This window comes from Helicoverpa armigera, chromosome 12 (genome assembly GCF_030705265.1).
Source record: "Helicoverpa armigera isolate CAAS_96S chromosome 12, ASM3070526v1, whole genome shotgun sequence".
NCBI classification, from domain to species: domain Eukaryota; kingdom Metazoa; phylum Arthropoda; class Insecta; order Lepidoptera; family Noctuidae; genus Helicoverpa; species Helicoverpa armigera.
The window spans coordinates 8,277,036-8,304,306 of NC_087131.1; the positions used below are offsets into that span (position 1 = coordinate 8,277,036).

The 27,271-nt window shown below is 36.4% G+C and overlaps 3 protein-coding genes across 5 annotated transcripts in view; 1 reads left to right on the forward strand and 2 right to left on the reverse strand.

Moving 5' to 3' along the window:
* LOC110383954 (uncharacterized) overlaps window positions 1-3,073 on the reverse strand; it is an 83,113-nt gene extending 80,040 nt beyond the window's left edge. The window contains exon 1 of the mRNA XM_021344940.3: window positions 2,681-3,073. The gene's annotated coding sequence lies outside the window, so the exon portion shown is untranslated. The remainder of the gene's footprint in view (window positions 1-2,680) is intronic.
* Window positions 3,074-4,089: 1,016 nt separating this feature from the next.
* Window positions 4,090-15,922, reverse strand: LOC110383945 (zinc finger MIZ domain-containing protein 1). The gene is made up of 11 exons (XM_021344929.3): window positions 15,775-15,922; window positions 14,900-15,048; window positions 10,751-10,880; window positions 9,547-10,306; window positions 9,328-9,460; window positions 9,036-9,246; window positions 8,572-8,912; window positions 8,337-8,484; window positions 7,878-8,219; window positions 7,461-7,661; window positions 4,090-7,253 (listed from the first exon to the last, which is right to left on the reverse strand). Exons 3-11 carry the CDS (start codon window positions 10,847-10,849, stop codon window positions 7,092-7,094), a joined length of 2,397 nt encoding a protein of 798 aa, XP_021200604.2. The 5' UTR covers window positions 10,850-10,880; window positions 14,900-15,048; window positions 15,775-15,922; the 3' UTR covers window positions 4,090-7,091.
* The window catches only part of LOC110384040 (uncharacterized), a 51,231-nt gene continuing 31,509 nt past the window's right edge, over window positions 7,550-27,271 (forward strand). Inside the window, exon 1 of one of the 3 annotated variants that reach the window (XM_049838857.2) lies at window positions 7,550-7,684. The gene's annotated coding sequence lies outside the window, so the exon portion shown is untranslated. Of the gene's footprint in view, window positions 7,685-15,974; window positions 16,114-27,271 lie in introns of those variants that run through there. The other 2 variants (XM_049838858.2, XM_064037110.1) reach the window with 2 other exon arrangements.

Sequence of the window (27,271 nt, forward strand, 5' to 3'; positions counted from 1 at the left end):
AATAGGAATAAATTACTGAATATGCTATGAAATTATAAGCCCAGAAAAGTTTTCTTTATCGTAGTCAGCGTATTGTGATCTGTTAAGTGACAAGTTCATAACAGAGATATTAAGATGAATCTAAGTTAAGTGAAAGTGGTTTATAAGGAGTAATTTAGCTCCAAAGCATACTTAATTATTGGGTAAGTTTCCAACACTTTTAGATATTAAAATTAAGGAAAACTATTCATAAGGCATTGGAATAATTTGTGCGACGGTTCACGATCGACATTGCAGCGTAGTTCATAAACATTTACAGTTGCATTTTACAAGTCTCATGACCTAGGGTTGCAAAACCAAACTGTATTTACAATCTAAGTACACTCAATGATAATTTTTTCGCCTGTTAAATAGTTTTTTTTTATTTAATATAATTTCATTCGTGGAAAATAGTGTGGGTTATATGCTAATTTAAATAATATTGATTTATTGAGATAAAAAAGAAGAACCCAAAATAAAGCGCTTCGAGAAAATAGTGTCACACAAAGTAAACTGTAGTTATTAAAAGCATGATTGGCATCATTAAATCACTTACGCAAACATTGTAATAATAACCTTTATAAAATTATATAACCAACCATGGTTAATAGCGAACCCTATTCCTGTCGATTTGAGAGAAGACTTTCGCAAGGCCTAGCGATGTAAACGTAACTTACGATCGTCACGATTTGTATCATTTTAAATGGTTGTTGTTTTAAAATTAGTGTTTTGCAACGGTTGAGGCTGTTCAACAGCGGCCTAGTAATGCAGATATGGAATATGCAGTTCAATTATTATGATGCAAGACGGTCTGGGGTCGGCAAACTATTACGTAAAGATGTAACCTACTATAGGTGCATGTACAGACAAACTGTAAATATAATATGTATTGTAGCTAATTCCAATGAATAGATCAATATGAAGCGCCATGACATTGATAACGTTTGCTGTAGATATAGCTGTCGTGGTTTTTTGAAGTCCACTACATTCATCAACTGCTTACTGGCCTAAAGCTAATTGCTAATTGATGTAGTATTTCCGACTTTCAAGCAAATATGTGTAGATATATAATCTGCATTTGTAGTAGTGGTAAGCATAGTTGTCAGAATGTACCACCTCCATACACAGACTCTACCTCCACATTATTCTCTTCCAATATTATTTAGTTCCAAAGTCGAGTAATGGACGTCCATGACTAATATACCTACGATGTCTGCGGTCATCGCAGATATATCGGAAACTATACATGCATTCATATGTGGTCGATACCATCATGTAGTTTGCGTGTTTATTGCTCATTATCCTTCATATTCTGACTAGCGATGACCAGCTATAACCAATTTAGGTCGGTAAGGAAGCTTAATTGTAAGTGTTGCAACATAGGGTTGATGTCTGCTATATTTAGATGATCGGTAAATTGAAAAGATGTCTTGGTTTATATTAGCCTTTCTAAACACGATTCCCAGATTAAAATTGATAATTTTGACCTAGAGCACGGAGCACGAGCTTGTTTGGAGATTTGGTAATCATTAAAATTAATTGTTTTCTAGCACGAAGAGGGCTTTGAAAGTGGAGAAGAGTGCAAAACTTTTGGAGGTCGTGACTTCACGATCATGATCTGTATATTTGGTTTTGCTAAAAATCTATTTATAAGTTTCAAGTTATTGATTTATGGTTTTCTATTGAAAATAATTTTAACAAAATCAGAAATAAAAACAAACTAAAGCTGTAGTCGCGGAACTGATTGATTCTCTTAACACGTACTTAAGTGGAAAATGTATACAACCACAAAGGAAATCATAACCTCTTGTAAATAAATGGCAATAGACCTAACTTCTAACGGTTATATCTGCTTATAAGTATCTTGTTTGAATCAAGATACTCATAAATCATATACCGTAAGTAGACGCCTGGCGTCTAAATAAGTATGTACAGAGAGTACATGTGTTATGTCGCCATTGTTCGCCAAGTGCGAGTCTTTGTCTGCTTTGCTTTATTCTTGAAGATGAAGGTTATTGATTTGATAAACATGTTACACTTGGACGTGCCATTTTCGTCTGATAACGTTGATGTTTTAAGTTAGAGCAGGATATAAATTAGCATTTTATAAATACATACAAAAAAAAAAACAGTTTTCTAAATTGCATTCTTCTTCTTCAACTTAAATGTTTCATCAGCAGCAAGCATAGTTATTATTAGTATTTAAAATTAAACACTTAAAACGATTACCCAGTAATTTGATATCTTAAACAAAAACACATGTAGGTGATGCTACATGTAATACATACAAATATTGCTGAAACTTACTAAAAACACGTTCGCGATGCATTCCTTATTAAAGCCGTGTTCTTTCAAAACGAATCTTAAGACATCTACCTGCTGATAAACAACCCGACCCTTTAGCCAAAAAAAGACTCGACAGCAAGGTTTTAGATAAGTGGTTAAGCTAAACTTGTCAACCACAAAGAAAAACTTAAAAATTGGGACACATTTTAAATGAACTCACGATAGAATATGTATTAATAAAATCGAATATAAAAATATAAAATTAGATAAAAGATTCTCTAATGACGATGACGTATTAAGACAAACATACCAGTGTTTATCAAAATAAAACAGTTTTGAATGTATCTAGATGCACTATTAGTTTAAATAGACTTACCTTTAGTCCTTAAGCTCGGTCGTCACTGCAGTCTAGGCGTTCAATATAAAATATGAGCATAGGTCGACTAAACAAACAACAGAAAAGCTACTTTCAATACATTGAGGACTTAAAATCTGGTTCCGCGATACCGCTATGCACTTAAGGAGAAGTTTACGAACGCATTCCTCGGCTGTTTCCAAACCGTATACACTCTAACCGCACTGTTAGTGTTTAAAAACTGTCTTGTTGTTCGTGGTGCTTAGAATACAATATAGTTCGTTTGACGGTGGCGTTCGTTCGATCGTTTTATCGTTGAACCGGTAGGACGGGGCGCGATACCTGCCGCGGACCCGTCGACTAATCGACTGTCTGTGCTATAGGGCACGTGTTTACATGCGATCCATTGGTGTGTGTGCGTGCGCGAAGGCTTCGCTGCGCGTGCGAGTGCACAGTGTTGCCAATCGAATAATTTTACCACCAAACGAGTTGTTACTTATTATCAATCGTGGGAAAACGGTAAATTGTCATTGCTAGTTGTTATAAGCAATTTTCATAAAATATAATTGTGGTAATTTTTTTTATACGGCAGACGAATCCCATATAAATCTTTTAAATCTTCACCTAGTAGTTATATCATGAATTTTTGCATCAATTCAACTCCGTAAAGTTAATAACATAAGTATACATCTATAACGTAGTATCAACGTCGTACTAGGAATAGTCATTGGTGGTTCGATTTTAGATTATATTTTAAAGCCACGTGTGATTATTTTCAGGCTGCGTAATAATATGCCAAGTTCTCCAAATCGTATAAAACATGTATAGCAGTTTAAGTTTATGCTTATGGCAACATCGATAACTTAGACAGCTACGTATACAAAACTGGAGAAGCTTTAATAAAGCACTGTGAGGTATCCTTCGGGTTTAGTTTTATTTTCGTTTATAAATAGCCTACATACTGGTTTGACTTCTTGTGAACACACTGTAATGGTTGGATTTCTCAAAACATTCCACCATATAAACTTTAATAATTAGGCATCATTTTGAACACTAAACAGGTTTATCCTGTGGTTTTTGATGCACCATATCGTTACAAGGTAAATTGATTAATCTGCTATGTTTACGTATTCAATGTACATAATATTTTGACTATTGAACGCGAGTTCATTGGTCGGTTCAATCAAGTTAATTACTCGGTTCACTATGATTTAATAAGCAAAGTATTTTGAGGCATACCTACACAGAATCTAAGTAGGTGGCTATTTAAAGGATAGATACTTAAATGCAATCTAATTTTCTTTTATGCGATCGTAGAAGCCAATTTTGATTTGATTACTTAAGTTGCAATCATCAGTAGATTATATATTTTAAATCCATGGGAAGTCGAGACGATTTATTAAGTCGTGTATTTGAATAAAAGTCATAGATTATAATTTTTAGATTTATTTTATTTTCAATAACATAAAAATGTTATGTTTTTTTTTTCATTTTACACATTTCGAAATGAATTCAGTGGGTACCAACCTGATTGCTAAAAATGTTCACATAATGTTCAAATGTTAAATACGCTACAATACAGTTTGGCTTTGCATTAACTTCTGAGTCATGGGTCGCATGTTACCTTATTTAGAATTCTTTTTCACTTATTTCCAAATGCTGCTTATATTTGTACGAGCACAAAATCTACTTCACAGCAGTTCATTATAATATTCAACAAAATATATAATATTGTAATTGTTTACTCATTTGGATGAATCATTCGATTAGATTTTTGCTATTTTTTTTATAATGTGATATGCTATAAATTTTTTGTGATATTTTCAATTTTTATATAAACGAATTCATTAATTTTAAATTACCTAAAATAGGTAAACACGTAAAAAATTACTATTTGGTCACACAAAAATCGGCGCGATGATTCACCCAATAGCAATATTCACTACAATAAATAGATCTAGCTAACTGGAATTGAAGGTCCCTTAAAATTATGTAATTTATGCTAAAGCTGTGATCAACTAGACACACAATCAATCAACCACGAACGGACGACAACAAAAACTTGACAACGATTCGTAAATTATTTCTAACTTGTTTGAATAATTGACCACGGCTTTGTATAATACTAATTTTATTGTTTTTCGTAATAGATTGACTAACTCTAAAGAGGCGTCCATATTCATAGCATGAAGTTAAGATGCGCAAATCATCAATTTACATAAGTAGTAAAGAATCGACAGTTTTACGTACAACTCTTAAGATAGAGATATCTTTATAAACTGTTATTAATTGAATTAACCATACGTTTGAAAAATTTACAACATCTAAATGAATTGTGGTGTCATGATGTCAAATTTTATGGGAACTTAATTCCATTTAGAAATAATGTTGTTGATAATTTGCGCTGCGCGTTACTCTAAATATATAGATATAAAAAAATAAGTTAAAACAAATATAGTTGAATTAGCTTGCGCAAACATCAAAATTGAAACCAAACATTTGAAAATACGTGAAATAAGATTTTGTCAATTCGATGCTCATCGCAAATTTTATTCCTATTTTATATAAATACTTTAAAATAATGCATTTAACTATGTATTTTAAATAATTTTATATAATCAGCACTTTATTATTATTGCTTTAATGTGTATCTGAGGTGGGCAAAACGAAACAAAATTAAGATGAGCACAGATGTAACATATTTTTTCTATGAATTATATTGGCGGTTTGCACTTGTAAATAGAGAAACGTTTTAGAGCACAAATACAGTACCATCAACTTAAAGTGAACAACAAGGTGAGAATTATTTCAATAAATATCGCATGCATTAAGTTATTACTTTCTACAGATACTATTACATGGTCTCATTTCAAATTAAGAATACCTACATTAATTTATCAACTCAAGTAAAAGGAACTTATTTCCGGACAAAATTAATATAATACAAAGGGACTAGTTCAATGAAACTCGTAGAATATATGTGTAATGACAAAAATATTAAGTAGCAGTAAGTGTGTAAGAGACGTATTAATAAATAAATAATGAATAGAGTCGACTGTTAATAGATAAGTTGTTAGCTTACTGTACTGGGCTCCAAACGCATAGACTTGTGTAATAGGTATGGTAATTTTGTATGTACATGTAAAACCATGTGTAGATTTTTCTTTAATTTAGTAATACTATACTAAACTGGCCGTCATATAAGTATCTGCCATGTTCTTTTCCTATATATAACTAGGTAATATAATATTCTTATCTAGATTCATATTTACAAATAATACAGTTCATTACTATTTATATAGAAATTAAAATATATTTCTATCATTCTTCGATTCACATAACGCAAAATAATTTAACAGAGTTCATTTTTGCACTCACATTTACAATATACTTTTGTAACTAATTTGTTACCATTTATTTGTTGATTTCAAACAACTCATTTAGAATATATCACCCAAAAGCGAGTAGCGTTATACTCACGAATCCTATCATATCTTACCATTTAAAAATGCAGAATATGCGAAAACTTGAAGGAATATGTTTACAGTAAATGGCAATTGAACATTATAGTTCGCTCGCATCCAATAGGAACTATAAGATTCACAATGCCTCCGGACGGGCCGGCCGCACTCGCGCTATCCTATACATACAAGAAGCCGCCCAGCTCCGTCCACAGTACACAAAACAACTAGCACAAATAAAATAACTCCTCTTTATTATTTACAACCTGGTGAACTATTCACAAATTATGGACACAAATTAAAATCTCTAATCGATTACAGTTATATCGAATAAGAAGTTGAATTATTAATGAAAATTTGTGTTACAGTTTATGCTAGAGTTTAGAATATTAAAGGAGCTCAATAGCGCCACCGTGTGTGCGGCGGTGCGAGGAACTATACATGCACAACACCGCAGTGTCTATGGCCGTTCGCCTCCAATACTTTACTTATATACCTAATAAATGTTCTCCAACACCATTGTTTCAACAATTGATGCCTCGGTGTGCCGCTGCGTTCAACACGACAGCGTTGTCTGAACTTCTACAAGACGATAACACCTTTACAAGGTGACAGAGATTCTGATAGCATCTACTGTTCGAACGCTTTGCAATACTCAACCCAGCGACACGTGGAGAAGGAACTAAAATCTAATATCACAATATCGGGCTTCTGGCTTGATTGCGAGTTGAACAAACGCCTAGTTTGACACTCGAGCGAACAAATCCCTCTAACAAGCGAGTTACGTAGACGGTAGTTGATGTTAGAAAGTTTAATTTCCTCATAAGTTAGTTGACAGGCCTTGAAACAGGCAAAACGTGGTAGAGTATTATCTGTTAAGTACAATTGGAGATCTTCAGTTTCCTTTGTTGAGGTGAATTTAATTGACTTGTTGTAATCCCGTCTACGTACATCTCGACAGATCACTACGTTCACTCGAACAGCGCTAGGAGGTCGTCGGAGGATGGCGCTCGTGGCGGGTGGCTGCCCGCCGACGACGATGATGACGGCGGCGTCGCTAGTAGCTCACCGAGTGCCGGCGCGTCTAAGTACGACAACAGCTCCATCGGGTCCACGCTTGTCTCCGGCAATAACTGGAATGGCGAAATAATTGGCTTAGCTTGCGTTGCTACTATAAGGACTTTGTTTTTGCTTTTGATAGATTATTTTACAGTATATCAGATGGGATTAGTTACTACGCTACAGTTATTCAAAATGTAAGAAGGCTTATTAATAGACAAACTATTTTCCCAGCATAAGAAATACTTTAACTGATATCTGAAAATTTATAATGTACTTACATTGAGATTATCTGTCCCTTCTCCATCTATGACGGCGGCGGGATCGAAGTTGAGGTCGGCGGGTATGTCGACATCTGTGAGCGAGTGATGGTCTACGGACGGCGGACCCGGCGTGTGTGACGAGCCGGGCGTATGCGCGCCACCGCCGCCCGGCGTGTGCGCCGACCCAGGCGTGTGCGGTGTATGGGGCGTATGCGGCATCTAAACAACACGTACATAGCTCGGTAAGAACCTAATTAAATCCAAATATACCTATACTAGTGTTAATAAGTTTTGCTCACGCATATTTCACAATTAAATTAATCATTGTGCCATTGCTTGATTCATATAGTAAAAATGTAGCCATTTAGTTACTATTAGCTTCTTTAAATATTGACATTTAACTTTTGTATCTGAAGAAATAATTATCGTATTTACCTGATCGTTGAGGCTCTTCTCCATTGCGTTGAGAGGATCTAATGAGTTGACGCTCTCATTCAGATGTGAAAGAGGTCCGTTTCCTGCAAACTCGTTACTGCCAGGCCCATTATTCATACCAAAGTCGTAATTCTGATTGTTCGAACTTGAATTTCTATTCTGTCCGTTCTGGTTGTATGAAGAGATCATTGAGCCACTAGCGATTGTGTTCATGTCTGGAGGAAGGTATGGTGATAGAGCTTGGTTCATGTCCCAGTTGTTCATCGTTGGCATGTTCATGGATCCCGGTGATACCGCTTTACTGCGTTTTCCGACGCTACCATCACTGCTATCTTCTTCTTGCTGCAATTAAATATACGCCTTAGAATCATTCTTCAATATAAAGTTATTGGTAACTGATAAAGCCGATTTGGGCTCACAGTTTAAATAAAATATTATTAGTCTTTTACAAATACTCACCTTTATTCCAGTATTGTTGGCGATCTTAGTTGCTTTCCAGTTAGCACCGCTATCGATCGTTACTTCATCTACATCTGAACTGTTCAACGTATTAAGGATACCCCACATGTATTGATCAACTTCCAAACCTTCTAACTGTGCTGGTTTGCTGAAAATAAATTATCCCGTTAGATTTTACAACATGTATAACTTATAACTGATGACATTAAGCATATATTGTTAACTGAAAACTTACTTGCAAACCGGACACCGCCATGACCCTCGTTCACAGTTAAGTTGTAAATATGACTCGAGATCGAAGCATTGTATGTGTTTACATTCATGCCCACGTGCCGGTAGTGTGATCTTTTTAAACGTGATTGGACATTTTAACGATACTTTTAAAGCTGTTTGTTCAACGCTGTCCCTGTCGTTAGCTGTGTTAGATCCATTGCTACCGTTCGTCGGTGTCTGATTGAAGTTCATCTTGATTTTCGCGATGCAGTGGTCTGCTGTTAATAGGCGTTTTCTTAATAGGCCTTGCAATACACTTCGTACGCTCGGCCGATGCACTAATTGTAATACAAACAGATGTGACTGAAAATAAAAAGAAAACAATTAATATAATAAGACATTACAATTATTCGGGGTTTGGTTATTTTTAGCATATTGTTTGAATGCATGGTTACTTATTATGGTGTTAACTTATAAAAAACTTACACAACAGCAAGCTGAGACGGTGATTTGTATCGTGTTTCGGCCTGGCTGGCACACTTCTTTCAGGTACAATGGTTTGTGTGATGTTTTGTTCTCTCCTCTATCTATAACTAATGGAGTCGCGTTGACCGACACTTGAACACTTGCAGGCCAGTTGGTGTTCATCTGTCTATCCTCATGGTGGAAGCATTTTAATTGCAACTCAAGGTCCGATCTGTGACAAAAATTATAAATTTTAATACATGTCCGTTTAATTCTATGATGAGTTCTGTCTTGTGTTAATCATAATATTTACCTCCATATTAACGTTGAATGGACCGTGGGTTTTAATTGAAATACATGATTGCTAACTGCTAAATTATGTTCTAATCTAAATGGTGGTAATATAATACCATCTCTTACGGGGAATGTTAACCGGAGCTCGTCATCTGAAAAAAGTAAATCAATATTTAGTCGCTTTGTTTTACTAAACGCGTAATGCGCTACCCAAAAAAAATGTATGTAATGTCCTTACTTTGCATGCCCATAGGTGGTTTGAGCTCGTTGAAGTGGGGTTTCACATCACCATTAGGACTGATGTAAGGGGGCATACTGCTTGCGGGCGTTAGCGGGGGCGTTGGATTACCAGGAACCGGACTGTGTTGATAACTCATGTTGGTGCGCATTGCTACCTCTTGCGCGAACTGGCCACCGTATTGCCCACCATATTGCGCATTACTATTCTGATGCTGAGGGAACTGGCTTGGCACACCACCATTGAAGTACTGCCCCTGGTTCGAGTACGGCGGTGTTGACTGTCTCATTGTTCCTCTCATCGCTGCACCGAAGTTTCCGCTCGGCCCTAATGGTTGCTGCGGTGGGTACTGCCCTTGGAAGCCTGGTCTACCGCCGTACCCTGCAGGGTACTGAGTTGGCCCAAAACCGGGCTGCCCACTCATGTACTGCGTCTTTCGCTGGCCCATGAGCATGGTACCGGATGGATATGGCGTATGTCGCCTTTGATATCCCGGTCCCATCTTTGCCGAGCTGCTCATTTGTCCAGGCCCCATCTGGGACGGCATCATGTTGGCGTGCATACCCATGTTAGCCATCTGCGCCATTGGGTTCATGCCATTCATACCAGCGTTTCCCATCTGTCCCATGCTGGTCATTCCGTTCATCCCGCCGTTACCTCCCATCCCCATCCCAGTCATGGCTGGGTTATGGCTGCGTTGTTGACCGTAGCCATTCATCGCGCCATATTGGGGATTTCCCATAGTCATGTTGTTTTGCATCTGAAAAGTGAAAAACATGTCTTTATAATGGTATACGTGACTGCATTCACGTTTAGAAATTGCTATTACTATAATGCTATTTTCAAGTCCTTAAGATTAGCTCATTCAGTAGAAATTGCATGAGTAATAATTATTATAATTTCGAATGAATGACGTTTATATTATGTTAATGAATTTTTGACGTAAAGACCTTTTCCTTTAATGAATAATATGATCAATATTTAATCCTTACTTCAAAATTATTAATGTGAAAGTAAATCTGCTTTCACGCCAAACCTAATGAACCAATTTAAATCATATTTGGTACACAGATAGAGAGCGAAAAGACATAGGCTACTTTTTATCCGGGTGGGGGAAGTTGTTCCTTCAGTAACTGGGTGAAAATTGGCCAATGCATATCATGCAAGGGATCGTTAAATTTCAAGAATCGCATCCAAGTATTACCTGCGAGAAAGGCTGCGAGTCCTGCATCGCGGCCGTGGTGGCCGCGGCGACCATTGCGGCGGTGGCGCCGAACTGCGCGTTCTCGCCCCCGCCGCTCATCGCGCCCGAACCGCCGGCGCACCCATAGCCGCTATAACAATACAACCATAATACAGTCAACTACTTGCCACTAAATGTAATCTATGTTGTAATGCAGACGGCCAGAGGAGAGGTTACTGGAAATGCAAATATATTATTCGCATAGAAATTGTATCTACTAATTCCATTTCACGCTTCTGTACAGTTTTGTAACTATACGTTATTATGGTTTTGCAAAAATATTACAACATTACCAAGTTACGTTGGTAAACGGTGTTTAAAAAAGTATTTACATCTTAAATAATGGATCAAGTAGATACACGTGTACATATTATATGTGAAATCGGTCCAGTTAATATTATTTCACTCGCGATACGAACAGTTTCTATTGCAAGCGGCCTTGCAGAATCGAACATTCCACACGTTAACGCTTCGATTATTAATAAACTCAGACTCAATATTCAACCCAAATTCTATCGACGCAAGATCTTTTTTAAATACGCACCGTGATTTTATTATTTTACTAACAATGAGAGAAAAAATCAATATGGACGTATAGTGACGCGTTGTAACCCCTGTGTTTCTCTCGGGATGTGTTTGATTTTTTGTACGGCGCCGGAGTGGGAGAACGATTCATGTGAACTGCTTTTGGGGCGAATTCCCGAGCCTTCCCGGAGCCCTTTCTAATAATTCCTTTTCGACAAATGCACGACAAACACTCGCACGGGCTGCCCATTGTTGTGAGCATCTGTAGTGGAGCAACAATATTGGCCCTTTGTGAATGTGTATGAAATTATTTTATGAATACACATTTACGTGTGTGCGTACAGTATGGTCGTAAACAGTTACTGATTACGAGTACAATTAATTGAGTAGTAAAATTTACCTTTATGTAACTGTTCAATTCATAACTTGCTGAAATTGATTTTAACATATCTTCTCATTTAGGGATTTTCTAAATAGATGAAACTGTTTTGGCTGTCGTTTGAAAATAAATCTCATCAAACAGTTACTATTAAACACTTAAAGTGGCCAGTAAATGGTTTAACAGATACTTAACAGCATCAACAACTAATAAACATACGAGTCAACAACGCTCATCTCGACATCGTCTCTATTCATCGTCGCTGCAGATGATTTACAAGGGTCCTTCCTTAGGTAAACTCGGGCCGGCCTTCTCTTCTTTTTATAGTTTTGTCTGGACCTTTTTCTTTTTGCCGACCGAAATGTGTAGTCGACAAAAAATCTGTGTGTTCTGCATCCTGGTACACTTTTTGTAAAAGTCGTACCACATCCGAATAATCACTTTACCTACGGACTGTTCAAAATATTTGGGCTGTTGAATGCTAACGTTCATCTGAGGTATTCTTTTGAGACACTTCTGGGAACACCTTCATAAAAGAACACTCAGTGTAGCTGCTCAAACTTAATGAAATTTATGGGAGAGTACTGAACAGCGTAATATTTGGTGGTTTTTGCATAGGATAATTATTGTGACACGATCTCGACGTGGGCGAGTTACACCCGCTCTTTGACATAAGAAAGTTCTAAATAAATCAATATGAATGAGTAGGTAAGCCGCTATTTTGAGAAGCTGGAAGGTGTTTGGCATAGTATTGAGAGATGTGCGAGTAACGCGTAGGTATTTTGATACATAGGCTGCAGTTAATTTTAGATTAGTGCGCAGACGTGTTGGATTCCTGGTTAATTGGCAGTCGAGATAATCGTGTATCGAATCCAACTGCTAAGAGTCGTGCTTCTGCTTTCTGATTTATTATAGATCTGATCTGATTATAAATATAACGCTCATATGTATAATAGTAGCATCTAAAATATGAGTTTTTACATTTCACAAATTACTTGTACGCGTGTATAACTAGATGTTTAATTTTATTTGATGTGAAGTGTTAAATAAGGCATTAATTGTGATTCTCGTATAGATTACTATCGCGCTAGCGTGAAGCCGTGGCGTGTTCCACCCCTGTGTTTCGACGACAGTTGGTCACCCCCATTTAAATGCCACTTCACATTGTGGCTTGTGCGCACACTGACATAATATAAAAGCGTTAACATTAATATTATTGAATCAATCGTTTTGACATCTTAGGTAACTTTTTAATTTTATCAAATTCCAATAATTACGTATTTTGCAATGGAAACAATTTTTTTTTTTTGATGATGGATACCGATCTAAGTGTGTCTCCAGCCAATAAAAAACATAAGAGAAACTTACAATGCTTTATCAAAAAATTAGATAATGTACCAAAAGTATTTTTTTAATCATATTAATTAGAATATGTAATATCTATATCACATTCTCATCAATTGACGCGGGATCCGGAGAATGAATCATACTTCGAGGAGCGGATTCCGGGGGTTTACAAATGGAGCCGAACGTTCCGGGGTAAATACGGTACAATGAGCGGGGAAGGGTCGGCTACGTCGCCTAGGGTAAGTGGGGCCGGTCACGTCAATATGGGGCTTTATTATGGCGACGCTACCGATAATAATTTGTTTGGCTGCGATGATATTGAGGCGAAAGGAATCGCGCGTTTCGATTAATACTTTTAGGTCTTAGTTAATGTATACGTTTATAACACCCGGCGAGTATGGCTTATAGTCGTGACTAAAGTATTATAGAAACATTTAAGGTTTCCTTTGAGAATACGTTCGGGGCATGCCGCACGTGGTGTAATGTATGTTGTGTCAGTGCATCCGCCCCCAGACGCCTCGCTCAATTCAAACTGACGTTTTTTCCCACGATCACTTACTAACGGTTACAAATCTCTTTATGCTACTCATAACTCACTTATACTTATAACATTCTTAACACTTTATTATTTAGGTAATATTAATTGAATGGGAACTTTAGTTAAGTTTTCCCTACCTTCCCTACCCTTGAAGTTAAGTAGACTTCCTGTGTTAAGTTCACACAATCTCGTTGCCGGTTCCCCACTTTTATTATTATTTACTTATTGGTTTTGAATAAAGGCAGCCTGCCATCAACAATATGTCGTTTGTAAAGGTGACTACTAAACAAAGCCGTTGAGCGCTTCGACTTAACACCTGCCAGATTTTTTTTATATTTGATATTGTAATTTATATTACTGATCATTAACGGTGTAAAAAGGTTATTAAGACAATCTTCTATTATATTTTGTTCGGACTTATGACAGTTAAATTAATAAAAGTAGAAAGTAAAAAAAGGTGAAAAAATCTTTAGAAATGAATCTTAACTGTTCGATGCTCTCGGTCGTATTGCTAGTTTAAATGTTTTGTTTATTTGTGTTTATTGTAAGCGCTAAAGTGCAGTCACCGCGTGCATTCCCATTATGCGCTTGTGTGAGAGTTGCGTAAATGTGTGCGTGCGTCTGCAGTAGTGTGAGTGCAATGATCTGCGACTGTGTGAGTGCTGGGTGCCCTGAAGCGTTTGTGCGTGTGAATGGAGGAGCACATTTCATTTATAATTGCAGCGATGCGCGGTCGACAATGTCACACTTGTGTGTGTACTTTTAACTTTATGTTTATTTTATTAAGGAAAACTTTATACTTTGATTATAAAATTTTGATTTTTATGCCTTGTCTTATTAGATTGGCTTTGTAATAAGAATTGCACAGTTAATTTAATACAAGAATCGTAAGGTAGTTTAAGGTATTTGCGTAGATGGTGTATTTTTGATTTTATTGCTTGTTAACTACGATAAGGTGGCACAGGTAAGCCGAGTCACGTTTCAGCGTTTTGTTGAAATGTAAACAAACTTGTTCCGGATAAGATAAAAACAGTAAAGGTAACCAAGTACGTACACCTTTACAAAGCGTCGAGTTTTGGTAGCTGATAACGAATTCGAGATCAACCTGTACGTCAATTTTGATTAGCAAATTAGTTAATTGCATACAAAATGTAGGTACGTTGGTTAATTTTTTCAAAGCCAAATAAGTAAATAGGTTTATTATTTCGTGGGGTAGCATTTATGTTACTATCTTTATTTTTTTTACGCAATTTTCTCAAATATTTTCGCATTCCTTTGACCATATTACGGTAGAAATTTAAAAGTGATTTTTGTGACTCACCTAGGGGTGTTGACTCTGTATCCAATGGTCCCTTGCAATGGGTTGTGTTTTCCACTATCGGGAGCTTGTGCTCCCCCGTAGGTGATGATAGAGCCCGCGTATCCGGCCGTACTATTGGAGTGCGCCGTCCTGATGTTCCAAGGCACCCCCTGAAACACGATGCACCTGGTTTGTTGCGATCCAAAAACACCGACCTCAACTCGAAACTGACATCTTCACTAATCAGCAAAACTCCACAGTATTTCCATAATTGAAAATTCTATATTTTTTTTCACCAATATTGTACTCGTGTCAGTCGCGAGCGTACAGTCGTATTTTCTGTTATCGCGTATCGCGCGTAAATTTCGCTCCAGCCGTTTGTCGAACAGCAACAATCGACGAAACGTTCATCGTTTACCTTTGTGAAATGTTCAACGTCGTCATCTATTATGAGCCTCTTGTTTATCATTTCTTGTGTTGATACATATTTTTTTTTCTGTTTTTAACTTTTTACTCCCAATTTAAATTAATTTATTCGCGATATTAAATCAATGTTAATCATCACATCATCACATCAAAAATCATAATTGTTTACATTCACGTATGTGTATTTTTTTCTGTCTTCACAAGTTGTCTTTCACATTTGTAGTTCTGTCAACGATGAACGCTTCGCGAATTCATTCCATCTTCGAATCAGCTGAGGCAAAATCCAGCGTGTACGTTTTACGACAGGTGGTGTCCTGGCTTTAAAACTCCCACAAGTTTATTGTTATAAATAAATTATGTGGTGACGAGAAAAGTATTTTTCTCAATATTTTCATCTCCAAAATAATATTTTGTAAACTTGTAAAAAGTGTTAAAACCAGAGCATAGTTTAGAATAACACTTTTATTTACTTGAATGCCACTTTCACGTAACACAAATCTTGATTTCACTGCAGAAATATTTAATTCATAATCCAATGTTGACACTTAGAATAAATCCTTTTCGGTAATCCACTTCACTGTTTGTTCAAAAATCCAAATTGTCACTTATCACAACTCATCAAAATCCAAATCCAGGGACTAATGAGATCAAAACTTGTCACTGTGTTCCAGCATTCGATAGCCAATAAGTTATCGTTCACTCACGAGTCCGACTTTGAAGTCACCGAAACATCATAGACGTGTTGCACGAGTGTCGACACCGACGTCACTGGCTACGACGGCGAACGACCGCGCATTCGACCGTCAAAGGTAACACTGGATGATGGCGATGGCGAGCCGGCGACGGTGAGTGAGAGGTTGCGGCGCGGGGCGCTCCCACCCCGCGCGACGTTGCCAGCTCGCCGCGATAAGTGGCGCACCCCCGCGTCCCCCGCTCGTAAGTCGTCGTCTCGGCACTCGGCGATCGGCCGCGTTCGGGCGCCATCGTCACCGTATCGGCTCTCTGCCCCACCCCGCGCGCTCGACGTTTTCACGTAACGGTCCTCAATCGAGCGCGATACTGCCACTGCGATAGTTGCAATGTTCTGCCGTCATTGCGATTTCAATGATTAAAGTGGAGCGCCATCAATGAAAATTATATTGAATGATTTAATAAAATTCCCTGGGAAAATAAGACCTTTTGGAATGACATAAAAAAACTTGACGATAGGATTGAAATAAATAATTTGGTCTTATTCTCAGGTAGATATTATGTATCTCAGTTTTTGCGCAGTCGACGCGCTGCGGCGGTCGACAAGCGTCTGCGTTGGGGCATAATTATTAGCAACGATAAACAATGGGCTTGTCGTCCTCTGGCCGCTACCTGCGCATGACGATAGAGGACGAGCGACTTGTCCTGAGATGTCCTTGCGGAATGCCGCGTTTTCGCTGCACGCATTTAGCATACAAGTTTATTTTTTTAATAACCTAATGCTAAATGATTTAATAAGGCTAATTAAAATATTTTATATTCAGTTTTAGTTACTTTTTAAGTAACTTAATGTACTGTACTCGCTAAATGAATTCATAGTAGGTCACCTACCCTTGAAATAGATACCCTCTAATCTTCTAAGACAAATAAAACTACAAGTATGAAAAAACGTTAACGTTTTCTGAAAAAAATAATTTCAAGAAGTTCAATGTCAAACAGGTGTTTAAGGATCACTAACTAAATAACCCAAAACAATTGAAGATTTTAAAATGTAACATAATAAGTAATATTTGAACTGCAAAATGGTCAATTTAAATTTTCAAAATAAAATATTTGACTACGTTAACAAAAGTGCAAGGAATTAACGATTTGATAGTTGTTTGCAAATGGTCTACATTAGTTTTGCTTTTGTGGCGCACGCACATCGCCTGCGCTGACTGGAAAGTCGGGAAAGCGAACGTAGAGCAGCGAGCCCGGCGCGTCTCGTCCGCGTTCCGATGCGCCCGCGCCGCGCCGCCCTCTACTCCATTCATAAAAATAATTAACTACCTATGCGCTCCACTAGCTCTAAATATAAAACTAGTATAAATATAGTTATTTTCACATTTCGTAAATCAGTTTCAACTGAAGAACTACGTTCGTTTGGAAAATTAGGAAAATAGTGTTGTTCTGAAGACAACTAATGTCCTTTGATATACAGTACAAAAGTAAATCGAGTTTGTTGAGTTTTTACTATTTATTAAGGTAAATTCTAGATAACGATTACAAAAAAAAACGAAGTTTAATGATTTATTGAGATTTTTTGGAAGAAAGGTTTCAGATAGGCTTCGCTATCATAGATTTGTACGTACTATTCTGTTTACATTATCGTAGGTACTAATGTGTTGCAGTCCTCTTCGCAGTTACTCTTGTCGACTCATCCTGTAACTATCGCTTTGTGTTAAGGAGACAATTACAAAGTTTAAATTACAAATTAGTGCCAAATATGTACTACTACAAGAAGTAACTTAAAGACAACTTGAACTTCGTTACTGTAGGTTTGAGTAACTTTCTGAAACTATAATTTCAAAATCAATCTGTTATTTGTCATAATTTTCCATTGTATATGAATCATTACTCTTCAAAAATTAGGAAAAAACGTTACAATAGTGATTAGTACGTGTTTAGTTACCTTTTCTTCCGCGGAACTTTATCAACACAGATAAGTCCGTGACGTCGGTCAATACTGATAAGAATCACACGTAGCATCTACATACCTCATCGAATGTTATCGTTTATTATTGTACTACTTTAATAACTCTATGTAAAAATAAAAAAAATGAAAAATCGTAGTTAAAGTGGTCCTAAAAAAGGCGCTTAATCCCTTGTCTGAGGTGTTTAAGGGTTGCACTTTAACTCGGGGCAATATCCTTTGTTAGTCTCATCCTTGATCATTTGGGCTCAATAGTTATGAACACCATACGGAACCCTAGAAGTTAATTTTACTAGGTAATGGATGAGTTGATTGGAAAATTTATCCTTACTTTCGTGCTATCATTTTGCCTATCCATATTTTTCCGCCCTTGCTGACGTCAATGTCAATAAAAATATTATTCGAATCTTATCGTATGCCGTATCATATCCATTTGAAACACCAAACTAATATGTTTTATTTTGGTTCCTATTTTGATTTTATAAAAGTAAATTTCAGTAAGAACCGCTTTTGGTAAGAAACTATTCGTTACTCATAGAAAGGTTTGGGCGGGCGGATCATGGCTGCTAACTTTTCCGCCCAAAAGTATTTTAGTTTAATAGATAAACAGTTCATATAACAATTAAAATAAGATAAATGCTATCACTCTTGTGACGAGTGATGTTGCATGGTGTTCAGGCGTGTTTTACATATTCTGTTAGCGTTAGTTTACAAGGATACGATTTATTTTATATTGCATGAAGTTTTATACAAAACAATTCACCATTTTTATTTCAGTAATAAATACACAGTAATGTAAACATTTCTAAATATACGTAAACATAATTTAATTTCTTGTTTCAAATAATGCCAGTGTAACCCTATTTATAACGTCAGGGTTTTCCCAAAAAATATTATCATTATAGCATCGTTTATATCGCAGCCATTACTTCTGAAAGTAAACGACATAGAAACTGAACGACTTAGATAATGTGGCATTTACATGCTACGCGTGTGTTTTATTTACTACGGACTGATTATTGTTTATGTTTAATTGGATTTAGGATCAATTCGGTCGTTCTCGCTGCGGAATTTTATGTTATTAGTAAATACATAAAATTCACGCATGTACGAGCTTTGTTGTAAGTAGATACTTGATATGCTTAAGCAAGAAATTGAGATATTTTTTTTTTTCGTAATCAGTTCTAAAGTGAAACAAGTATCTAATAGTGTACTTTCAGTAGTTTATGTTAATTCATAGATGGCATAGATTTATGTTTTATGTAAAAAATAAACCGAATGTAAAAAACAAGGTTTCCTGTCGTAATACTTATCTTCAGACTATAAATACTATTCTGATATAATTGTGAGTGAGGAGGTCACGTGCGTGCATGCAATCAACCCGCTGATACAACAATAGCTCATCATCAAAGCGTTGAAAGCGGAGAATTAAAAAATCAGTTTTCCTCATATGTTGACAACAGTTATAAATCACAGTCACCGTGTTTATTTTATGATCCAGCTATTATCGTCAACTCCGCGGTTTTGCAACGTGGCCGTTGCGCCTCAGAGCTGAAACGCGTACGTAGGGTTGTCGAATTACTGATACTTCTCTTATTTTCAGTCAAATCATATAGAGAATTTTATATCATACTCTGAATATTAGAACAATGATATTCTCTAAAATTATGCTAGCCATCCTTGTCTCTTTTGAGTTTCTTTCAAATCTGCTCCTCATTGAAATCTATGCCAGCCCTATGTTCGTAGAAGTCGTAAAAAACAGATATATTATATTTGAACATGCATCTGCTATTTCTGTATTGCTCTGTACTTCCATTCCTGTGGTGTTTAGCAGCCGCATCTTATGTACTTATTTAATTTTGTGCAATCAGTAAAACATGTGAAAGAATTTCAGCAGATGGCATTTGATGATCTATTTTGGAATTATTCTTCTTTACAATTTTTAGAGATCTGTAATGACAAGCAAAAGTGGTTTTGTTGATCAACCATTACTAATGTTTTGAAATTGTATGATTAGTAGATAGGTATGTATATTTTCGGGCAGGAACTGTACCTTATCATTTGTGAGGACAGTGACAATGATAACGATTACACGCAATAATGTCACTCGCTATTAAAATGATTCTGATACTTTGATGTTTGCGATTAACTTCAAATTTTGGACTCTTGATTTGGACATTGTTCTTGTCTGAGTTTTGGATATGGCAAAGTTCAATTCTGTCGTTTGCTTACGTGACGCAGAGCATGTAGAGATATAGGTACTCTGAACAAATGAGTAACAAAACGCGAGTCCTTTGGATTTTAAGCAGTTAGATATATGTTTGGCTAGATATATATTGACGACGTCGTTTTAGGCGAAATAAGTAAACTACTTGACAAAACCCACCTCAAAGTTCGCTTTTTTTCGGTCTTTAACAGCACTTGACCTTAGCGAGATCCTACCATATTGTGTTGACATGAGTTTTTCTGTTATAAATTGATGCAATAGATAGTTTTCAAAGCTCTGATTGTTCTAGTATCTCATTAATCTCATCCTTAGTTTTAGACAGTGTCTTTGCTGCCTGTGATGATTTATCGAAAAATACTTATGAATATGTATTACATTATAATCTAAAATCAATTTATTAAGATTGCCAAATGTTTTTCAGTAATGTTCAAAATTCATGTCGTCAATATACTTCATAAATTTTTACTTAAACCGATACTTTAAAAATAAACTCATTGCAATTCCTATGATTATTTGATATGTTTTAGTTAGAACTTGTAGAAGTTATAGTTCGCGGACAAATTCATAACGGAACTTGCGCTCGGTTTACTTATCACTAGGCTTCAGACGCGGTTTGGCTTCATGTAAGCATTTCTAGTTTCGAATGGATTCATACTGCATTTTATCTAGGAAAATAACAGCTGCATTACTTACTTATTATATGTTTTGTTAATTTGAGAGGATCGTTTTTTTACTTTTGAATAGAGATATCATCACAGATCATGCAATGTTTTTCCAAGGAAAATGCTTATTTTGATTATTCGGTCAAAAATTTTAAAAGTACCTAAGTACAATAAAAAAATATGCAACTTTTATGTACATGGGCAGTTACAATTTTGAAGGAGAAGATTTTTTATAAGAACATAATTTCTTTGTGCTTAATTAGGTTTCTTACCCTGAATTGTGAACAACAAAAATTTAAGTGCAAAAATATTTCAATTGATCGGTGAATAGATAGTCACCTAATTTAGGTACCATTGAAAAATTATTTCATACTTGTTATTTACTATTTTAACAGTAATTCGAAATAGGAAAAGTACTACATAATAACTTAGTCGATTAGTAAGAACGTTCGCAAGTGGCACATAACGCGGTGTAGCAAGGCGTACAGACTGCGAGTTACATGCATTTAGGGTGACTATGAAAACTGATAAAGTTAAGACAAGCTTTGTCGAAAGTTATGTACTGGATAAAATTACACATTTTAATCATAATAATTAAAGACAACAGATGATTTAGAACCTGACAGATAAATGACCTGAAGATTATTAGTTTTATTTAAAATTTGAATAGTTGCGTCCCGCGCTGAAGGATATTCCGTTAAATTCCATAAAAATATACGAAAATACAACATAGGTATAATAGGTAGAACATATTCTTTAATATAATTATAATGTAAATATTATTTGGTCTAAACACTTACGTGTGGTAGCCCTACATTTGCCTCGGTGCAAACCTGTTCCGCACTTCGGGAAATATGTCGCCGATCACGCGTGCCCGCTGGCTTGTTCACTCTTCGTTACACTAACTAATATGCATTTTTGCGATATTATATACCTATGTATTTTTTTTATTTTTTATCTAAGTAGGTATATCTAAATGTGTGATAAATATTTTTCGTCTCCAAACTGAATATTTGGTTCTAGACTTTTACCCCCTGTCCCCAATGCCCTGTATATTTTTTTCGCTTACCCACAATTTATGTTTTCATTTTTGTCCTCGTCTTCTTGATGGATTTAGGTCAAACTGATAGAGGAAGAATGAAAGAAGCCTAAAATTGTTCTGCTGATAATTTTTTAAAATACTAAATAATTACGTTTTTTGAACGACTCTTGCTCTCGGATACGCCCTCTCTTTTCATTTGCACCGCTTAGTGTCGAGTTAGACATAACGCGCGTCTATATTTATTATTTACAGGCAAGCGATGATTTCCATTCTTCGCGCTCGATGTCGCGGCTACGAGACGAGAAAGCCACACAACTCACAACATGAAAATATCACATTCTTGGCTGAATTGCATACGTTCTTAAAATTCATTGTTTATATTTTACACTTTTTGATATTGATCACTAGTATATACCTATTAGTTTTTTTTTTACAAATGCTCTCTTTGGTATATTTCTTACAAGTTTCATATATTCCCCCTTAGTTTGCCCTTGACGTACCTGCTTATGTCAACGTCGTAAACATCGGTTTATTAATTGTCTTGTTATGTACGTCAATTGTGTTCATTATTGTTCCTTCGATGGCTACATATGCTACATGAAATGGACACAAAACTCTAACTTGACGACTATGGTGACGAAACGTATTCATATGCCCGTTGTAATTTTAATTAAGCATTACAATAATTAACAAGAGCGGAGGTAATGAAACAATGATGCGCGTGAGATGGAGTGTTTTACGAAAATAAAGGCAACAGAACGGGCACAATGACTCAGATGGAATTCAGCTTTGCCCGCCATACTGAGCTTCGTCGGAATCAGAAATACAATCCTAATTATAATCGCACGCATCCGTCCAGCACCTCAATCGGTCGCTAACGTTCCGACTAAACCGCACCGTGCTCCTGGACGCACTCATCTCTGTGGATTGTGTGCAATGAACGTTTAATAATTATTTTCGTAATACACGTCACGTAAAGTTCAAGCGTCGTCGGCAACACTCGCAGCGAGGGAGCCGCGCCGCGCCGCGCCGCACTCGCTTTAATAAGCTCACAGAATAAACACGCTATTGATATCTTGTTAATTCTTATAATAGCTACGCAATATTGTTGACTTACTGCATTAGTGGCGAGTACAACGTTATTAGTGACTAGCCATTCGCGATTATATTGGACGAATATACTTAAACGATATGCGTTTTAATTTAGACCTTCACCTATTTATTTATATCTGACAAGGTTGTATCAAAATTTATGTCGTTCAAAATGAATTAATCTTACGTATGATCTAGATTTTTTACATTGTTATTGATTTGGAAGACTACATCATCCCTGATTTTTGCGGTGATGGTTTATTGGCTCAAATATATTTAGGTTCGTCTATTGCCATACGTTTTATAAATACGGTGCGAGTATTAGCCGACGGAGTGGTTCATAATAACGTATGTGTACATAGGAGCAACATTGCCGCATTGCGGTGAGTCGCCCATATGTCGACATATCACTTCTGCCCTTTACTGGAGTGTGCCATACTCAAATACCTTTTACTCGGATCGTAAGAGATTACTAACTTTTTCTTATAGGTTTATCTATCTAGTTGTAAGATTTATTTCTAACATGCACGTTTATTTGCCATATAAATAAAGAAAATCAACAACGAATGGATACATTCTAATTTACGTTCAAAAAAGTGCTAAAGTAGAATAGAATTTTGGTTGTGTTGAAAAATTATTGTGAAACATTAAAATCTTATTTGGTACATATTATAATTTGTTAATTTTATCAATATAGTAAAGAAGTTCTTATCGACTATAAGTTTCCGGGTCAGGTAATTTAGTTCCACACAATGATTTTGAGCACTTTGGCGTTAACCGAATAATAAAACGCGTTATGGAATAATAAAATATGTATAAAGTTTTTAGTTGTTTTTAGTTTCACGCCTCAGACGCCTTGTATCGGGTTTGTAATACATTAGTCGGGCGTTGATTTACACGGCTACATATCGTGGGCGCGTCTATTCATAGTACTAATGTACTATATTTAGTAGCGATTCCCTATTATTTCTCGCGACTGACTCAGTATGTGAGATGCAACCATTTTTGAAAGCGGAAGCTTTCGTATGGTTTCAGTATTCGACTCAGGCTTTATTGAATTTACTTATTTTGTTTCGTAATGACAATAACTCCGATTTCTGCGAAGTCAACGTCAGAATCTGTCAATTGGGTCGCGAAGACTTAAGATAAGTAGTTGAAAATATTGAATATTCTGAAAATTAATACACTAATAATTCCTGATGCAGACTTTACCGCCATATATGTGGAATAGTTTAAAGCTTAGTTATTTTACAATTAAATGTACATATTAAAATTCATTAAGTGTCGACTAATGTATTTAACTAAGACTTAACGCATAGAGTTGTAGTTTCAAGGTCGGTGGGTTTATGTAAATAGCAAATAAGCGCATATGGAGAGGCGCCGATGCAGGTAGAGGCAACAGCGGCGCGATGTCGGCTGCGTTTGCGCACATCTGCCGCGCGCGAGTGGCGCGGCCAGGCGCGTGCCGGCCGCACCTAGCACCCGTCCCGCCGTCACGTAAGCCACGAGCGACATAGCGACAGATCGCTGTGGTACACATACTCAACAATTAATTCCATATACAACTTTGTGAGTCGGTTTCTGCATCCTTATTATGTAGTCTATATTACTTCTTGATATTACCATGCAAAAATCCGGTGTTTAGTGACAATGTTGTACTGTCAAATTACCAATATACCACTTGTATAAATAGTGTTCCTTTAATGTCTCAACAGTTGCCATAAGACACATTTATCATAAACACCCACTTGTCATATAATTCATCTATTCTGTCACTCATTATGAAGATGGTGTGATTGTGATGTGTTTACTATTTAACATGCACGTAGATGCGATCACACAGTGCCATACATTGAATAAAGAGTGTATAAATAGTGATGTTAAATCGCTTTCGCTTATGACTTCGACCGTGATCTGTGGGTTGGCAGCGCGGCTAATTATAATCTACTAAACATCATCGAGTGCTTGTAACTTAGGGTCGCACGTCGTGTATTTATTTTTAAATACATTTTTCTAGTCTCACTTCCGTGTCGTGAGTACTTCTTCTAATGGTAAAAATAGGAAAGATATTTAAATAAACAGATATATTACGGAATTGAAAATATAATTGATACATTAATTTCATCTGTTTTTGTCAATATCGCTTGTTAAGCACTGTTTCAGAGTTAAGTGAATAAATTCGTTGTAGTTATGATTTATGAATAAAGATAAATATGGTTTAGCAGCCCTAAACCGGTGTACGGAGGCGGGCAGCGGGCTTCACGGCCGGTGCGTGCGACCCGAGCACCACATCGCACCTTGTTGAAGACTGCACGATGCGTGCGTGGCGTGGCGTATTAGTAACGGCATTAGCATTATTTATTTATTGATTTATACACCCTCGCGGTCCACATCAAGTTATGATTATGTTACGTCTACTGTTTCAATCAGCACCCGCAAAACTTTTACTAATTGCCCCACGTTGACAACATGATAAAGATCGTGTTATTTAAATGCGTGAATATTAAACAAAGTCATGTGTCATAATAATTAATCTGCCTACTCGTGCTCTATTTAAAATTATCTTGGGTTCATGCCAGCTATTCTAAATACCATACGTGGTCGCGTTCAAATTTGTCTATAACAATAAAGAAAAAAATTCTCATGAAATAGAAAGGTAATCAAATTCATAGTAAATTGCACGTATTCGAATGGCTCCGGTGCTGAGACTCGCGAGTCCATTGTTCAGACCGTAGCGTGAAAATCAAACTTCCGTACTGCTATTAAAGATATTACAAACATTTGTAAATATCTATTGTAGTCTGTGCGATTTTCAACAGATAGGTTGTGTATACTTTAGTTGCTAGAGAGATTTTATTTTTAGTGTTATATTTGCGATTGTTATTGATGTAGGTAGACAGGTATGCCACCTACACCTTTTCGTTAAAAATAATACAAGCATGAGTAGGTATGTACTATACACAATGGCTATCTCTAATAAATGACGTCAAACCACAAATAATTATGCCGGTTTGGTCAATCCAGCGGCGCGAGCGCACGACGAAACGTTTGGACGGTAAAGATTATCCAGCACCGAATGAGTGCGATTTTTTAATCTGTCGCGCGTTTCCTTGTAAATCTTAATTCGTATGTTCCGTTACAGTAATTCCAGTGTGAGGGCATGGAGGTAATTTTTTTCTCTGGAAACGTATCACCTTGTCGTCGGGTACCCGGACTTACCTACAATTAAAAAGCGAAAAGAGCGCGGATTCCGAGGCGAATTTCGAGAAATATCGACGGGGTCAACGTACCATGTCGACGCATCGTGGCCGCGTCTCCTTACTTCTTTTTTTTGTACTTTTTTGGTATTATGCGGACAATTTAGGATGAAGCTTTTATTGACGTGCTTTACTTTTAAACACTCTTAAATCACTATAAACTTTTATTTACTTTATAACAAGTAAATAAAGGCTAGGATTTTCAACTTTTATATTATAATGGCACATAATATTTTTCATCTTAATGCGTTGTCTGTTTTACTTTGCATATAATGATATGTATTATTTATACTTACTTTGTGCTACTGGTAGGCTTTCTTTCGCAAAAAGTAATCTTACGCCTTTTGCAGCCATATTATCTCTTATAAGTAGTCTAACGATTCTACTTTTTTGTTATAGTGCGCAGACGCTCGTGATTCAGAGTCATCAATTTGGAAACAAAAACGCTACTAATTGTGCAGGTATCGACCGGCAGCCTTTGAAGGGTTAAACGTACACCAAATATTAGGCCGGATCTTTTCGATCTGGCCGGTTTTAACTTGGAGATATGTATTTTTTGCGCTCGTCTCGGAGTAAGCCGTGATCGATTCTCAGTAGCTTACGCAGGATGAGACCCGTACTCGTCGAAAATATATTACCAATTCACCGATAGCTCTTCTTTTGAGCATATAAATTACAGATGCATGTCATTAGCTTAATTGGTACCTGGTACTTCAAATTGAAGAAAGAGAGTATAATTAAATATGATGGTGTAGGTAGGTATAAGATACTGACATACCTAATTAATTTGGTACCCGGCACCTATATCTAATGAGTAAAAGCCATGATATTTATTTTGTAAGCAATGCCAAGTTGACTGCGGGACTGCGTGCTATTTTTAGCATACCTATTGAGAAAATGCAAGTCCGTCTACTTAACATTCCATTAGCACGAGCCGTTGATTGCTATTGCATATCTGTAGCTTTCTATTGAAATTCTACGTTTCGGTGTAGATTAGGTATATTTCTTTACGAAAACTTTAAAAA